Source organism: Podarcis pityusensis (genome assembly GCF_964106645.2).
Source record: "Podarcis pityusensis genome assembly, chromosome: 4".
Lineage (NCBI taxonomy): Eukaryota > Metazoa > Chordata > Lepidosauria > Squamata > Lacertidae > Podarcis > Podarcis pityusensis.
Genome location: NC_138027.1, coordinates 28,744,953 through 28,763,257, shown reverse-complemented (window position 1 = coordinate 28,763,257; position 18,305 = coordinate 28,744,953). Strand labels below are relative to the sequence as shown.

Sequence of the window (18,305 nt, the reverse complement as noted above, 5' to 3'; positions counted from 1 at the left end):
GAAGTAAACTATAACACAGTTTTGTCTTGCTTTTAAGTATACTGTGCAACAGACTAGCATTTTTGAGACAAATGGTTGTGTGGTGATAAATTAGTTGGATTTTAAGGTGCCACAGGACTTTTTTGTCCCTTTGGCATCAACAGAAAAGCACAGCAGCTCTTCTGGAATCATGCATACAAATTCAATACACAGAATGACTGAGGCATTTTCTTAGATGCATCCATTAAATTCATGATTTGTACACACAGTTTGCAGCACGTGGGCAAACCCATTTACTGCCTTCCTGCCTCTGGTCCTTCCTTCACTCATAAGCATCATTGATACTCAATTTTCCACACCTCAGAAACTATTCCCATCCCTAGGAGTTTTTAAGAATAAAACTTTCCACTTTCACTAGACCAGCCGAAACTATTCACAAACAATTAATTATTGAATTTTCAATTCAGCAGCTAGGATGCTTGCAAACCTGCATGGGCTCATAGCAGCCCATGGCAGCTGAGGCAGTGGTGGAAGTTTACAAGCAGGCAGGCTGGTGGCAGATGAAGCTCTGCAGAGGATACAGAAATTAAAATATACAGCATGTAGGGTAATGAGAGGAGGATGAAATTATACTTATCCTGAGGCAAATCTTACTGATGAGGAAGTTTCAAATTTGTAAGACTAAAATTGACAACTGACCTTTAGCACCACTTATGACAAGTCCCAGTTCGGCACACACTGATACGCAGACGACCTCATGGTCGTGACCAGTCAGAACGGCTCTGGGAGCAGGATAATCACCTAAAACAGATCACACACAAAAAGGTAAGACATCTCACGTAAAATATAATTCATCAGCAACAAATCAGATTCAAACTGGCTTTGTAACTTTTTATCTTTCGTTGAACCTCTGTTTCTCCACCGATTGGCTCACTCTTTGTTGGGCTTGAGCTAAGAGTTCATAATGTCCTTTTCTATATTCTCAGAAACAACATAAAAACAGTAGGCTTTGTAATACCTTCTGGGGGAAGGATCTCTCTGGTATTAACCTTCTGTATAGTCAAGAATAATAAAATCTTTGGGGCAAAACTAGAGATGGCCAGATCTGTCCATTTCAGTTTCTTTTTCCAGTCCTGAGTTCAGTTCCTCACATTTGCACATCAATTTGCAAAACAATTTTTTATAGAATTTCATAGACTCACACAATCATAGAATTGTAGAGTTGGAAGGGACCACAAGGGTTATCTAGTCCAGGAATCTTTTGCCCTGCATGGGGCTAGAACCTATGACCCTGAGATTACGAATCTTGTGTTCTACCAACTGAGTCATTTTATGCATCTTTGTATATAATTTTGCCTAACATACACACTTTTGCAAAGCAATTCCTTCATCTACATTCCCCCAATCTATGCTTTTTAATGCACACTTTACATGCATTTTCATAGACATTCCTTGGCTGGAGAACTGAATCGCAAAATTCAGAGAAATGTGAAATTTGAAGTATAGCTGTGTTTCAGTTTCTGTATTGTTTCAGGAAGTGGTAGATTCACCTTCAAGTGCAAACTGAACTGAATTTCTCCTACATCTCTGGGCAAGACTAAAATTTCCTTCTTGTTTTCCTTCCTAAGATTGGATTAGACATTACGATCCCTGCCAAGGTGAGTTGTTATGGTCTTCTCCATGAGAACTCACTTGCAGTGAGGAAGCAATAAGAGAGTTCCTTGGGTAATGGCCAGCAGTGGCCAGCTGCTATATTCTTAGAAGCTGGAAGAGAGGTTTTGAATTTTGATACTGGTTAGTAACTATATTTCTCTTGTTCGTATATTATGCTTCTTCATGAAGCAAAAAACTAACTAACTAACTAACTAACTAACTAACTAACTAACTAACTAAGTATATTATAAGACATGTGGTGTGCTCTAATATTTTAAAGTCCAGCCATGAGATTTAGAAATGTAAGCATGGTTTGAAAATAAGCTTTTAAAATAGTGGATTGCAATGTACATTCATATGACACTAGGACCAGAGGTTTTAGGGAAACACCTTTTTTAAATAACAACAACAAAAAAATCACAATAAAATGCTAGGTACTATAATTTGCACCAAAAAGAAAAATAATAGATTGAAAAGAATTATTTTAAGCGGCACAGTCAACACACTTATATTTATGATGCAGGCAGGATTAGTCTGCAAGACTTTGCCACTCCAAGCAACTGCAATTTTCCAGAGGATGGGGGTGCAAATCTAAGATCACTTGCAACAGGGCACACCTGTTACTTTGCTCAGTATATTGGTGTGACCACTTGTGTCCCATGTGCTGTCTAACCAGGCTGCCTAATTATGGATGGTGCCTACCTTGGTTTCACAGCACCTTGGCTGGTGCTTATTTAGTGCTATTTAGTCACTTATAGACTGCCTTTCACTGTGAAAACAAGGCAATTTGCAAAATAAAACCAGTTTTATAAATAACAATAAAACATAAGCCAGAATATTCAGAGTTCAGTAATGCAAATAGAAAGGAAATTCTGTTCACATTTTTGTGTGTGTGTTTCACATTCTTTCTTACTTAAGCTCTACAGGAATATGTTGGCAGTAATATTATGAAGGGTCAAATTACTATGAAAACCATGAAAGCTTTTGGCCAAGATGTGGGTCAGGCTCTGTCAAATGTTCCCAAACTGGAATAACTGTGTTGGGTTTTCCTGCTTTCTATTAAACTTTGTCATGTGTGGGTTTCTTGGCTCAGTCTAGCCTCTTGTTCAAAGGTCCCATAGGGTGTGGACTGATCTTTCAAGGCTTTGGAATATGGAAGATCTTGCTTCAATGAAGTGAGTTAGAAAAGCCAAAAGGCAGGATCCTTTCAGAATGGGTCAGTTTTGACATTAGGTCAATAGGTGACTTGGGAGGGACTCCACCTGCATGAGCAGTATAACATTAAAGTTATGCACTCAGGTGAAAGGTCAGCTCTTCTGTGAACCCACCACACCCACGTGCTACAGTTTGATCAGGTCTCCCACTGTCCTCCCATTTCTCTTGATACTGGAGAACCTCAGCTTTGTACATTTTGAGTATGTTATTTGGGTCATGATTGCAATTAGCATGCTCTATTTGGTTATGTAAATAGCAGACTCAAGGAAGCTTGAACAGCCCAGGGCCATGGGGATAGAAGGGAGAAACTACCTCTCTCTCTCTCTCTCTCTCTCTCTCTCTCCCCCCTTGACAAGTCTCCCATTTTTGAAGCTGCTATTTGCATTTCAGTGGAAGCTTCCACTGAGATCAAAAGAGCCTTCTCTTGAAATGTAAATAGGAACTTCAGAGAAGCCCCTTTTTTGTAAAACCATGCAGGAGAGAAAGAGTTAAACCTTCTCTGCCCACCTCTTCATAATCCTAAGGTTGTTCAGACATCCCCACAGCTGTTACTTAAACAACAATAACAACAACAACTGTTCTAGTTACAGGTAGGCAGCCATGTTGGTCTGCCGTAGTCGAAGCAAAATAAAAAAATTCCTTCCAGTAGCACCTTAGCACACAAAAGCTCATACCAATAACAAACTTAGTTGGTCTCTAAGGTGCTACTGGAAGGAATTGTTTATTTTGTTTCAACAACAACTGTGCATGTTAATTGCACATGCACAATGTCATGTGGTATCTAGTTTGCTGTTTGATCCATGCTTTAGAGTTGATTTAAATGTACATTAATTGATGTGCAGGAAGAAATTATGATTTCTGCAGTACTGTACACTAAAGACATAGGAGAGAGTGTAAAGGAATCATGTCTAAAAACATGATTACTGATACTATGCCGCTCCCTCACTGCCCCCTGACAGCTTTCCAGTCATATATTAATTGTAAGCGTAATTCTGAAAATGGCCACTTTCAATGTGTTCCTATGTGCACTTTGGGAAACATTCTGGGTGGTATTCAACTAAGTTTTACTCAGAATAAACCCATTAAAATTAATGAACATGGCTAAGTTACAGCCATTAATAACAATAGGTCTACTCTGAGTAAAACTTAGTTCAATACCACCCCCCAGGTTGAAAAAAACCAAAAACCTAAGATTTCTCCACATGTGTAATAAATGCACCCATAGCTGACATCACTTGCACAACAGGATTAAGTTTGCAAGGGGAAGCATACATTTGGAATTTCTTAAGTCTCAATGTATCACTTTTCAAGCAAAAAAAGTTGTTTAGAAACAGGTTTTGTTGTATGTCTCAGATTATCCACCACTTGCAATAAATTAAACTCAGTCCAAACCTCCGTTTCAAAATAAACAGACACATATTTGCCATGGAGAACAAAGACCCATATGCGCATAGAAAAGAGCCAGAGAAGAACAAGGTTATTACAGAATTTGGGGTGTACAGGGAGACGATAAGAAAAAGTGAGAGAAGTTTCCCTGTTGTGAAAGTGGATGCAGGACTGGCACCAGCATTGTCTGAAAGGATTGTGTGTGTGCGTGACAGTGAAAAAGAGAAGGAAGCTAGGAAAGACTCTGCAATACATCTGTTCTGTGTCTCTGGGCAGGATGTGCAAGGTTTTGATAGGAAGGGGCCGTTTCTGTGGTTTACTGCATGTTTTGTTGACTCTGTATTGCTAGCATAAGGGAGATGGAGGTGAAAAATAGAAATTATGTAAAGGAATGATGCAATCCTCCGAAAGATGTTTGCATCCTTTCACCTTTCCTGACACAACAGCCCGTTACAGGGAATGACTACAATGAATGACTGCAATTTTTAAAAGTCTAGTGGCATTTGTGCATATGCTACGTGAAGCATTTGATTAGAGATGGGCAACTTGTTCAGCACAAAGAGTCATATAGGAAACACATCAGGAGACAAAGAGTCTCGGCTCAATTGCATATTTCAGAAAGATGCTAAACTACAGCTGGCAGAGGGCTTGAACTTATTCTACAATATTCTTATTTTGAAATTGCTATTCTCAAATGTGAATTACTTGAGTTGGCCCTTGAAAAACCTTGAGAGTTTTTTTGACAGTTGAAAGGAAAGCAAAGAAAGGCAAACCAGCCCATTATCTCTATTATGCATGATTCTGGAATACCAAACACACAGTTCTCACTGAAGCTGCAGGTTATCTATAATTAAATTGAATCTGTACTGTGATCCACTTCATTTGCCAAGGCAAGAGCCCACGAGGACCAATATGGTCCTTGAAAACAAATTTTTAAAGAAATCCTAGCTATACTATGCTTTCCAAAGCCTTTAGAATCAATCATAGCTTTGCAATAACAGTGAGTATCATTTCACCCTTTAGGGACAAATGAAAGAAAATACAGTTTTAATCAGAGATATATTCTTCCAACAAAGCCACTGTGGGGGGGAGGAAATCTCACCCCACATTACATTTCACTGCAAAAGGCAGAATGTCATGGACCTTAGCAATCATTCACAATCCAGTAAAATATTCTGTCACCAGCACATCACCACTGATAGATGCAGCGAGAGGTTAAAGGCTGTGGCACCAGGGGAGCTGCAGGTGAAACTTGACCACTGTGAATTGAAACAGCATCACTTTGAACTCACAGTAATTTCCCCAACGTGGCACCTCTGTATCTGCAGTAGAATCACTTCAGGGCAAAATGATAAAATATACGAGACCAAGCTACCAAAACAGTTCCCTCAATGTAGTTTAAAATAAGACGCTCGCTTTTGTTCTCCACAATGGACATAATATGTGATTTGATTTCTGTGGAAGACCGAACGTCTTCCAATTCTAAACAGATAAATATTATTAATCTTTTTTTTTATTCTGAGATGTGCTCGTTTCCTTGCAACCTAATATTTCAGGTGCAATGGAAACCTCTCTCTCCCCTGCCGCACCCCAGTTTTAGAAAGCACAGTAGCACACTGCCAAAAGTACAATGGGAACAGTTGTTTTAAAAAGCAGGAGCCATCAAAGCATCTCATCCTTCGCAGAACAGTTTTCTTATCTGAAGGAAACCAAGAGCACTGAAAACTAAGCATTTATACAATCACCTATAGACCAGGTAGAGGCCACAAAAGATCCCGAGGATCAAATCCCAGGGAAGAAGCACTGTTCCTTACTTTTCTCTACAGCAACCTACCTGTGGGTAAGCAGCCTAGATAACCAGCAGGCCTGACATTGCTATTCCTATTCTAGTCCAGGAAAGTGAAGGCTCGGACACATGAAAACACTTTAAAAATACAGCATATAGCAAACAGGTGTGTGTTCCTGGCTCCCTCCATTCCCCATGTTTCTTCTGCTCCATTGCTTCCCACACCTGCAGAATGGGCAGATACCCATTCCAATTCCCTGTGCTGTTTTTTGGGAGGAGAGGGAGGTCATAGCAGGATTTGCTGCCGCCACCACCTCTCCTCTAGGAATCTCTTTCCTATTTTCATTGTGAGTGATGGGCTGGAAGAGAAGCTATTCTGACAAGAAATCCAACAGTGAGCGCTGGGAATGCCATCTTGTGCCTTGTTACAAGCCTTGGCCTGAAGTGGGTTCACACCTGCCCTATGACTATTTCTTGGGCTCTGATAGGAAGCTCCCTTAGGCCCTGGGGAGTTAATTTCTGTGTCCCCGCTCTTGATAAGCAGCTGAAAGGTCGCACCAAACCTGGGGTTGCATCTGTCCCTCAATAGACAGGAAATAAGGCATACAAAATTCACATGGCTATATTTTTGTGGGAGGAAATGGTGAAATACAAGGGGCACAAGCATGTATGCAAGTCTGACTGCAAACACAGATATGTGAGTCTGTGTGACCTTTTTTATTAAGCAATCAAAAGTCATTTTACCCCTGAGTTGGCCTAACACAGTTTCAATGTGATTTTGAAGAAACTACACTGCAAACAACAGATCTGAGTGTGCAAACAAAGCCGGCTGTACTAGCAACCTCTCAAATAACATGAAGTCAGAAGAAATAAAATGTACGAATGCAGGGGATGTTTTAAGTCTAATGATCCTATCCTTTCAATTTATTTAGAGAGTCTTTTAGATTTGAAATATTTACTTACCAGTGACTTAAAATACCTTGAAAAGTGTTATTCAAAAAAAAAAAAAAATCAATGTTGCTCTCTCCCTGGAAGTCTTTATAGACACATTTAGTATTTCCAATGCACGGGGCTGTTTACTACTGTCATTTATTGAAGTACTGAACTTTCCCTTTAAGCATATGTAAAATGTGTCAAGTGATACAAAATGCACTTCAGTGTCTTTAAGGGATATTTCCTATAATTGGTCCACAAACTGAGCTTTGGGCTGGTTGACACAACATGCTCATAGCGCTCAATGCAAACACGGCCAGGGAAAGCAACGTTAACTAACACCTCTGGTGACTATCTGGTATGTAATGAGAAATGTCAAGTCCCAAGATCAATGAAGTTTCAGACTCTGGGGACACAACAGGAATAGCATTGATCCTTTTAAAGAAACCAGTCAAAGGCTGAACGCAATATATTGCACAGATAGGCTCAAGAGGATAAGCGGCCAAGTCCAGCATACCTACATGACAAAAAATTCAATCAGCTCTTAGCACAAGCTGCTGGCTCCATTCTCCTTCTTTTCATGCAAGAAGAAGGTTCCAATTAAAGTGTGCAAATTAATTTTTATCACTTCCAAATTAGTTTCTGAATTTGTGTCGGTTTCAGAAGAAAACATCTGTCCTTCACTTTCGTTGTTGCAATTTCAGCTATTTGGGTATTTGCTCAAAGATTCAGATTTTTTCCTCAACCTTTGTTTTTTGTTTTTAAATGTTTGTGTGTCTGTATGATATAGCAAGTCATCTATTTAGTACAGGCTAGAGATGCAAATGAAACGATGCAAATTCATAGTCAGAATTAGATTCACCAAGTTATAGAAATTGTTTAGGTGGAACAGTTTAGTAAATGGTATAATAAACACCTGTTTTCTCTAACTATTACTTTGCATAGCCTGATCCATAACAGTATCTGGCACAGTGATCCAGGATATCAGCACTTCACATGCCCCAACTTTTACAGGCAGTGGTAAAGGTAAAGGTAAAGGGACCCCTGACCATTAGGTCTAGTCGTGGCCGACTCTGGGGTTGCGGCACTCATCTTGCTTTATTGGCCAAGGGAGCGTACAGCTTCCGGGTCATGTGGTCAGCATGACTAAGTCGCTTCTGGTGAACCAGAGCAGCGCACGGAAACGCCGCTTACCTTCCCGCTGGATCAGTATCTATTTATCTACTTGCACTTTGACGTGCTTTCGAACTGCTAGGTGGGCAGGAGCAGGGACCGAGCAATGGGAGCTCACCCCGTTGCGGTGATACAAACCACCGACCTTTTAACTGGCAAGTCCTAGGCTCTGTAGTTTAACCCACAGCACCACCCAGGTCCCTTACAGGCAGTGGACCCTACTCCAAATACTGTACCCTCCTATCATGAAACCTCAAACTGCAGTCTGCACACAAGGGCAAAAATGAATGGGGCTGGGGCATGGAAGGTGCTGAGAATCTATACAGAGCAGCATATTACAATAGTTCAATGCTGTAACAGATTTGCCTGTCCTATTGTGGCAAAAGCCAAGACAGATTCCTAGTTGCCTAAATAGCTTGCAGCTTCCATGGAGGCTCAACTCCCTCCATGTGCTACACAGTCCAGAGCATCAAATTTGTTACTTTAAAAAATGTAAACTCTTTTCTGCTGGAAATAATCAAAAGTAAGAAGCTTTCAGGGGTTCCAGCTCCAGGGAGCCAAGCCCTCCCCCCCCCCCGTATTTTTGGGTAGGAGCCAGCCCCACAATGTCCACAAACTGTGGAGGTAAAGCATGGAGCTGATCTCAACACAACTCCAGTGGGCTGCTCCTTCCCCTCCTCCTTCTGCTGTGGAGGGGAAGGAGGTTTGAAACAGCCTTCTGCCGGTGGTGGTGCCAAGAGGAGGAGAAGGAGGAGAAGCTGCCAGCCATGAAGCTGCTGACTTGTTGTTGCTGCTGGTTGTTGCGCACATTAACTGGCACATGCTAATACCCCTCATGGTGCAATTCCATATATGTCTCTTCGGAAGGGTTCAGTGGGACTTGTTCCCAGTCCCAGGTAAGTATTGTGCATAGGATTGCATCCACAGTCTCATGAATAGCAGAAGAACTAGCAATGGGGCATCTTAACAATGTATATGCCACTAATTTAGTTTCTCTTTTAGAAATGATCATAACCAAAAATACGGAGGTGAAGCATGTGTCGTGTGTACATGCACATGTATGTGAAATTTCAAAATACAGGTTTACAAGTGCTGATTTACCAAAATAAGGAAAGGAGAGACCCTCCTTTATATGATTTTCTGAAACAACTGAAGTTCCTTTTAGTAATTGGATGCACTGAAGCTGAAATTGATAATTAACTGTCTTTCAGCTTAAAGGATCATTAGAAAGTCAAGCACCTAGCCCACATAATTACTGTAACCTGACATTTTTCTTTTGAATTCCTTACCTCCTTATGCTCTGTGATATAAAATATCTTATCTGTGTCTCCAGATGACAGCTTTTGAGAAACTAATCCTTTTCTGAAAATATCATCTGCATCTTCCTAGAGATTCATTTTAAAGATGTTAACTAATTGGATTTAACCTACACTGTACATCTCACTTTCATTTTTCTTACAAGATAAGCCCTAATCACCTGGCAGTAAATGTACAGGAACTGTAAATGTTACAAAGAAATATTTCTTAATATAACTGCTCTGTTGACTTAACACTGTGTTGCCCAGTTTAAATATAGGATCTGGGGCTGACCATACTGCCATCACAAGTGGTGGATACAGCCACTAGTAAAATAAGTGGGGAAACCCAGTGAATTTACAGTCATAGGTCAACAATGACAGTATCAAGGCAGTATGATGAAATTAGTTGGGTAGCACTACAATCTTCATGAAATAGTAACAGATCACCTTGCTGGTCCTGTGGCATGGCAAGTGAAGAGGGCCATATATATTGCTCCTGCACTCATGGCCATATGTTTTGGACTACAACTCCCATCCGCTACAGCCAGCATGGCCAATGATCAGGGATCATGGGAGGTGTAGTCCAAAAATATCTGGAGAGCACCAGTTGGCTATGCCAGCTCTAGAGAGAAGTGCTGGATTACCAAATACGCAGAGTAGCACCGGCCTATAGGCTGCACACCTTTTAGGGGCCCTGCGACGAAGGTTAAAATATATTGATTTGATCTTGAAAGAAAATTACAATCAATGTGATCCCACTAGAGTGTGCGCATGAGGGGGACCCCAAAATTTTGACTGCCTAGGGGCCTCCACAGGGTTTAATTTGGCACTGCTGGAGAGATCATGATGGCTGAGGTAGTAAGCAAACTGGGGGTGGGGGGGTGGGAATAGAACAAAGCCATAACAGGAAGAAGATGAACAGTCCATGTATTTTCAACAAACCTCTGCAAATAAGTAACATTCATTGTTGGATTTTGCCTGTAAAGTCAAGTGGATGACTCAAATATTTAATTTTACATATATGTGTGTGAATTATTATTATCATTATTATACACACACACACACACACACACACACATACTTTTTTAAAAGGTTATAAGAAATTCTGCAAAATACAAAGCTATATGACTTATACTTGGGGAAAATTTGAACAAGCTACTTAAAATGTTAGGCTCTATAACTGCTCGTTCTGTTCTTCCCAAAGTGGCAAGCTATCTGGTATTATGCATATTATTTTTCCTATTTGATTTTTAACTTTTTAACAAACATGTAGCCCACAATTTGTGATTACTATAAAACAGTGTTTACAGAATGCGTACAAAGTTTTACTGTCATTCTAAATGTAAAAAATGATGATTAAAGGCAAACACTACATACATGCACACATAAACTACAGAAAATTATGAACTTACTGCTATTTGGATTGTCACCAATGATATGATGTCGGCCACTCCAGTACCACAGCAGTAATGTAGCATCACGAGAGCCAGAGACTATGTAGCAGTCTCCGCCGATATAAGATTCTGATCTTGCAAGGCAAGTGACTACATCCCAGTGGCCAAACACAATCTGAGTTAGCTTGCCTACAACAAAGAAATGCTGTGTTACTGATGTTTTTGTTTTAGAGCATTACAAATAGAAATGCAAATAACTGTAATGTAAAACAAATACCTGTTTCTGTGGAATAAACTCGAAAGCTCTTGTCCCAGAAACCACAGATAAGAATGTAGCGATTATCGGCTGTGACCACAAAACAATGAGCATTGATCTGAATGCTTTGATCCACAAGATCTGTGATTTGACGTTTGTTCACACCAGAATTATTAGCTGCCGAAAAAGAAAAAGCATTTTCACCATTTAATTTTGGGAAGAAGGACTTAATGGTAACATGGTTGTCCCAAGCTTTTAGAAATCTGAAACTAATAGAAGTAGAAAGAAACATCATAAAACTGGGAAGACAAAATGGCCAGACTCACAACCAACCTCACAACCCAGAAAAGATTAACATGCCTTCAGACCAAATAGTTCCTGATGATGCATGTCTCAGGCTCCAAGGAAGGCAAAAAGACTTCTAGGGCTACTGATCAATCTGTCTCAGAGGAAATTGCTTCCTTATCTGAAAACCCACCCTTAGTTTATTTCAAAAATTCCCCTCTGAGCTACCCCAACCTCTTGTCTCCAGGGCTGGAATCATATGACAGCTAAGTTTATAGTGGCTAATTTAAAGCATTCTGCAGGCAATTCTAACCATATGAAGGTTTGTCCATTTGTAGTCCTTGGCCAAGTGGTAACATGGAAGCTGAGGGCATCATAATGACTGGCTCACTACATGCCATAGGGGAGAAAAATATGATTGCCTTCCCTTTAGGTTAGAACCAGAACATGAGCACTTTTAAGGTATCCACTATGGGGTAAACAGTTGTGTGATTCCAGCCCAAATGTGGTAGGTTTTGATTTCCAGATGAAGTGGGATGTGGAGAAGAAGCCTTAATTTGTCCAATGTAGAAGGCATCCAACAGGCTTTATAGAATGCAAACATTTTTTCCCCATTTCCAGCTCATACTGCAATACTGTTTCCCTACGCCACCCCATCAACCCCTCTAGTGTATTATCCTAAAGGAAAAGAAAATACACCAAGGAGTCTTTATTGTTGGGTCAGATCTGTGCAACTTGGTTCACAACTTGGCTGATTAGAGCGTGTCCAGACGAGGTGCGGGCCCCCCTGGGGGATATCATCAATTTGTCCCTTGGCACCGGGATATTTCCAGGGGAATTGAAGGAGGCAGTGGTGCGCCCGCTCTTAAAGAAAACATCATTAGATCCCTTAGATCTATCCAATTACCGCCCGGTTTCGAATCTTCCATTCCTGGGTAAGGTGATTGAGAGAGCGGTTGCTGAACAGCTTGGTAGGTTTCTGGATGAAACATCGGCTCTGGATCCATTCCAGTCTGGCTTCCGCGCTGGTCATGGGACCGAGACGGCTCTGGTCGCCCTAACAGATGATCTCCGCAGGCAGCTGGATCGAGGCGGGTCGGGGCTGCTGATTCTTCTAGACCTGTCAGCAGCCTTCGACATGGTTGATCACGAACTCCTGGACCACCGCCTTGCCGACGTGGGGATCCAGGGCACAGTCCTTCAATGGCTGCGCTCGTTTCTCTCTGGTCGGGGACAGAGGGTGGCGCTTGGGGGGGAATTGTCATCCCGCCACTCCTTGGTGTGTGGAGTGCCTCAGGGTGCGATACTCTCCCCGATGCTTTTTAACATCTTTATGCGCCCCCTCGCCCAGCTTGTCCGGAGTTTTGGGCTGGGTTGCCATCAGTATGCCGATGACACCCAACTCTATCTGTTGATGGATGGCCATCCTGACTCGGCCCCAGACACACTGACCAGATGTTTGGAAGCTGTGGCTGGATGGTTACGCGGAAGCCGATTGAAGTTAAATCCTTCGAAGACAGAGGTCCTCTGGCTGGGACGGGACGATATGGGATTGGGGGGGCAACTCCCATCTCTTGCGGGGGTGCAATTAGTGCCAGCACCGTCCGTTAAGAGTCTGGGTGTAATCTTCGATACCTCCCTCTCTATGGAGGCGCAGATTACAGCTATAACAAAGGCGGCATTTTTTCATCTCCGCCAAGCTAAGCAGTTGGCCCCTTATCTCTCTCGCCCTGACCTAGCCACTGTGATCCACGCGACGGTCACCTCCAGACTGGATTATTGTAACTCGCTCTACGTGGGGCTGCCCTTGAGACTGACCCAGAAACTCCAGCGGGTGCAGAATGCCGCGGCAAGACTCCTTATGGGGTCTTCGCTGCGAGATCACATTCATCCGGTACTATACCAGCTGCACTGGCTCCCGGTGGAGTACAGGATCAGGTTTAAGGTGCTGGTTCTAACCTTTAAAGCCCTATACGGCCTAGGACCCTCGTACCTACGGGACCGCCTCTCCTGGTATGCCCCACAGAGGAACCTACGGTCTGCAAATAAAAACATCCTGAAGGTCCCAGGCCTCAGAGAGGTTAGGCTGGCCTCAACTAGAGCCAGGGCTTTCTCAGCTGCGGCTCCAATCTGGTGGAACGCTCTGTCACAAGAGACTAGGGCCCTGCGGGACCTGACATCTTTCCGCAGGGCCTGCAAGACAGAGTTGTTCCGCCAGGCCTTTGGTCAGGGCCCAGCCTGACTCCCACCTCCGGCAACCTGCACAGAACTTTGCTTAACGGTTGCCATTAATTTGATTTTAATTAATTTTTATAATGAAATGTTTTAGAATGTTGGATTATTTGATTGTTTGATTATTTGTTTGTTGTTAGCCGCCCTGAGCCTGGCTTTGGCTGGGGAGGGCGGGATATAAATAAAATTTATTATTATTATTATTATTATTATTATAAGCTGAGGGAGTAGGGTGATGACTGAGAAAGATTGCTTCATTGATCTGTTGCACATTGTATCTTGCTGACTGGAGAGGTTTCTTCACTGACACCTGCCTTTGTTTTCTTACACCTACATACCTATACGATGGGGAACCAACTCAAGCAGTTTACATTTTAGATTTGGTTTGTTTATATGGTCCATTGCCCCTCGTATTAGTTGCATATCTTGCCTTAGCTTTAATAAGATTAAATACTAGCAATCAGAATGTGGCATGAAAAGTTGCTTCTTGCCTCACTGCTATTATGCACACTTCAATTCAAATAAAAAGTAGTTTGATTGTCACTACTTATGGCCAGAGTGACTTTCATCTGCATAACAATTAACACCCGCTGCTGTGCCAATCTAAAACCACCATCAATTCACTAGGCTAGTGTAACACCTTTAATGTAAATTGATGCAATTATTAATTTCAATTATCAATTATTGTGCCCCATCCTATAAATGTTTTGCCAATTTCACAAATGTGAAATTGTTCATCTTCTAACAAAATTAGGCAGCTTTGTGGATTACACCAAATTATTCAAGATGCTAAAATCCCAGCAAACTGTACTGTTTTCTCAAACAGGGTGCATAACCAACAAATGAGATTTGATGCATACTGGAACAAACAAACAAGAAATAAATTCTAACTTCAAGCGCACATAGTTGAGATCTAAAATGGCTATGCCAACCAGAAAAGAGTTCTTGGGCTTATGGCAGCTCAATGAAAATGTCATTTCCGTATGCAGCAAACTAGATGGGCCACAGATTTAGGGCAGACCTCTTCACATAATGCATAATTAATTTGCAGAGCACACAATGCAGTGATGGCTACTACATTTGATAGATTTAAACAGGGAATTTAACAGATTCATGGATGATAGGACTATCACTGACCACTAAAGGGACAGGTATTTGGAACTTGCATATACACTTCTGACACCAGTTGCTAGAGGCAAAGAAGCAGGGATAGCTGTTATTTCTTTGATATTAAAAACTGCAGTGTTTTTCATTCTTTAAAGCCAGGGGTGGACAGTAACAAAGGACGCTTCCTTATACTGAGGCAAACCACTGGTCCATCTAGCACAGTGTTGCCTGCTTTGACTGTCAGTAGATCTCCAGGGTTTCAAGTAGTAGCTTTTCCTAGAGAAAGGAGGAATTGAACTAGGGACCTTCTGCATGCAAGGCAGATGCCTTATGGTCCTTCCCTCCTCCCTGAAGTCTTCTAATTCATTATGAAGCACATTCAATATGTTTTGAACACATCACGTTCTAATAAACAGATACTTTATATTCTCTGGCATACCAATCAATGGGTCCATTTCAATGGGAAGATGATGAGCTTGATCCAAAGAATATCCTGGGGCTCCCCTGAGGCCTACATAGTAGAGGAGAGAAAAAAGCCAGTGAGGATTGTACAAGTATTATTTCACTTCACTTTAATGGGTCTGCACTGCAGGGTGATCATGTTCCTATTTTTTACCTCTTTAGGTTAAAAATATGATGTCCTACTTTGAACAGCAAGAAATCAAGGGAAGATGAACAAATATTTCAAAGTAGAAAAATGGACAGCATTTTGCACTACCTTCTGGCCCTGAGCCCACTATGGCCTCCTGGTTTCTTACTTGTTCCTCTTTTCCTTAGGACATCCCTATTTTCATTGGAGAAATGTTGGAAGGTATGGAGTTATCCGACCCTTAACCCGTCTGAAGGCAATCCTATATATATATTTTAATGTTTAATGCTTTATTATTATTATTTTATATATATAAAATATATATAAATATATATAAAATATATATACTGGGCAACCCAGTAAGACGTGTGGGGTATAAATATTAAAATTATCATTATGAAATGGGACGTTCCCATTTTCATTGGAAAAATGCTGGCGGGTATGGGAGTGCTGATCTGAACTGAAGTTGAGACAGCAGACTATTATAGCAAATTGGTAGGATGCCACTCTGTAAACATTACCCCCTAGGCTTTGATAGAAGAGGGAGGCCATATGCTACCAGGCCACTGAAAAACAGTGTTCTGAGCTCCCTTTCCCAGGGAAGTGCTGCTTAAAGCAGAGGCAGGGAATCCCTTTCAGCCTAAGGGCCACATTCCCCACTGGACAATCCTTCAGAGACAAAAGTGACTCCTAATAGACTACATTGCAGGTGGGCAAAAGTCAGAGGTTGCCTCACTCATATACCACAGATCTTTCCATCCTTGTTCTGGGTAGGTAAGAAGGACCATCACTGTTCGAAGAGACATTTAGTCAGGCAAAAGTACTCAGAAGGATTGGCCTGTGGGAGAATAGGCAGCCTGGAAGTGTTCTCAAGGAGGGTCTCCCAAGCCTGAGGGTCTCCCAAGCCTGAGGGTCTACAGCAAAAGTGTTGTGGTGTTCTGGACAAAATGGCTTAGAAAATCAGGCAAGAAGGGGATAGTTGGGCCAAGGATACAATAATGTTTTGTTACAAGATGGAGTGGTTCCAGGCAACCTGAGAAAGTGGCAAGACCATTCCTGAAGAAAACTACGCTGTATCCAAATATCTAATTTTAGACCAGTAGAGTACATTGCTATCAGTGCTACTGGTGATATGTACTTCTGATGAGGCTGTGAATGTGCTGAAACAGTGTCTGATTGTGATAGTGGACTGGACAACAGCCAACAAACTCAGGCTTAATCCACAGAAGACTGAGATGGTGCTAGAGGGGTGTGCAGCCTGCTCTAGATGGGCACACCATCACTCAAAAAGCTTGTCTGTAGTTTGGGGGTCCTACTGAAGCAACTGCTGTTCCTTGAGGCATAGGTGGCCTTGGTGGTGAGGAATGTCTTAAACCAGCCTAGGCTGGGGGCTCAACCACAACCCTGTCTGGACAGGCATAACCCGGCTGCAGTAATCAATGTTCTGGTAACCTTAAGATTGGATTACTGCATGTGATTTATGCGGGAGTGCCTTTGAAGAAGTTACAGCTAGTGCAAACAGGCTATACTGCCGACAAGCTCAGGGTAAATTGATCATGTAACATTGCTTTTAGCACAGCCGCACTGGTTGCCTGTACATTTCCAAGCCTCATTCAGTGTGCCTCTCCAAATATGAACCTTTGGTTGTTCTGTGAGGCCCTCCTCTGGGTGCATTCTTGGAGGGTGGAGACCACTGGAAGGTCTTTTCAGTTGTACCTCCCTGCTTGTGGAATGCTCTCCCAAGTAAGGTCTGCTTGGTGCCAATGTTAACATCCTTTCAGTGCCAAACAAAAGCTTTTCTCCCAGGCATTTGACGCATCACAATAAATGTTCTGATGTTGATTGATGAAATGTTTTCTGCTGCTGACATTTCTGCTGTTTTGGTGTGTCTGTGTATGGGTTGCTGTTGTGGTTTTATTCAATAAATAAAAAGTCAATAAATAATAATAATAAAGAATTTACTTGAATGTTTTGTTTCTGATTTTATGCTATGTTTTTGGCTCTAAACTGTGGACAAGATATAGATAACCCTCAGGGTCCCTTCCAACTACAATTCTATGATTCTAAGTTGCTTAGAGAGGTTTTGTAGTAAGTAAACAACAACAGCAACAACTAAAACAACTGAAGTATAGCAATAGTCCAAATAACATCTATTTGCAACTAAAAGAATTCTTTGTAGAAAGTTCAAGACAAACTCTCTTTAGGGAGACATACCTACTGTGTTGTGCCATCTATTCACTGCAAAAAGTCGGCTGCAAGTCACAGTTACCACGGCAGGAATAGTAAGATGCGGAAGCGTGTTGGCTGCCACATGTGTGACAGGAGAATTGGATGGAAATTTGAGAACCATTATAACATCCTGCTGCATCTGATCTTTAAACATAAGTGGACTCTGTGGAAGGAAACACTGTTGAGTAGAAAGGAGAAGAGAGCAGAAGAAAACAGAAGGGATAACACAATTAGTGAAGAGGTCTGAGGGAAAAATAAGGTTAAGCGAATCAGGAAACATTTGCACATACAGGGGGAACAATGTTATATGCACATCTAAGCTACAAGAACAGGACACCAAAACCAGCAAAGCTATTGGTGGAGCATTACACAAGGGGAAATAGAGAAGAGGTATGGTTAAGGTCCATTGGGTTATCATTACAGGGTGTGAAATGATAAAGTCAGCATTAACAGAAAGAATATCTCAATAGGTACAGCACTTCATTTAGTGACAGTGTCAATCAAACAGAAGCACCACTTACATCTTTCATAAGGTTTACATTATATATAATGCAGCGGCTGAAAAACAACCAGTTAACAGTTTCATAGAAGCCAATGGCAACACTGATTTTAATGGCACCCACGGGACAAAAAACCCCCCTACACATTTTAAGAAATATTGGACTCTGTTGAAAATGGCAGCCCCATGTGCATTATGTGGTAAGTATGCATGCATGTGTGACTGCTGTTTCAAATATATATATATATTTAAAAAAAATCTAGTGTGGCTCCCCAAGCCCATGGAAACCGA

General features: G+C 41.6%; 1 protein-coding gene across 3 annotated transcripts in view; it reads right to left on the bottom strand.

Moving 5' to 3' along the window:
* NBEA (neurobeachin) overlaps positions 1-18,305 on the bottom strand; it is a 355,514-nt gene that overhangs the window by 5,819 nt on the left and 331,390 nt on the right. For all 3 annotated transcript variants that reach the window (XM_081004034.1, XM_081004035.1, XM_081004033.1), the window contains 5 exons: positions 17,501-17,693; positions 15,137-15,208; positions 11,095-11,250; positions 10,836-11,006; positions 679-780 (listed from right to left, as the gene is read on the bottom strand). In XM_081004034.1, the coding sequence (XP_080860160.1) occupies positions 679-780; positions 10,836-11,006; positions 11,095-11,250; positions 15,137-15,208; positions 17,501-17,693 (694 nt within the window). The remainder of the gene's footprint in view (positions 1-678; positions 781-10,835; positions 11,007-11,094; positions 11,251-15,136; positions 15,209-17,500; positions 17,694-18,305) is intronic.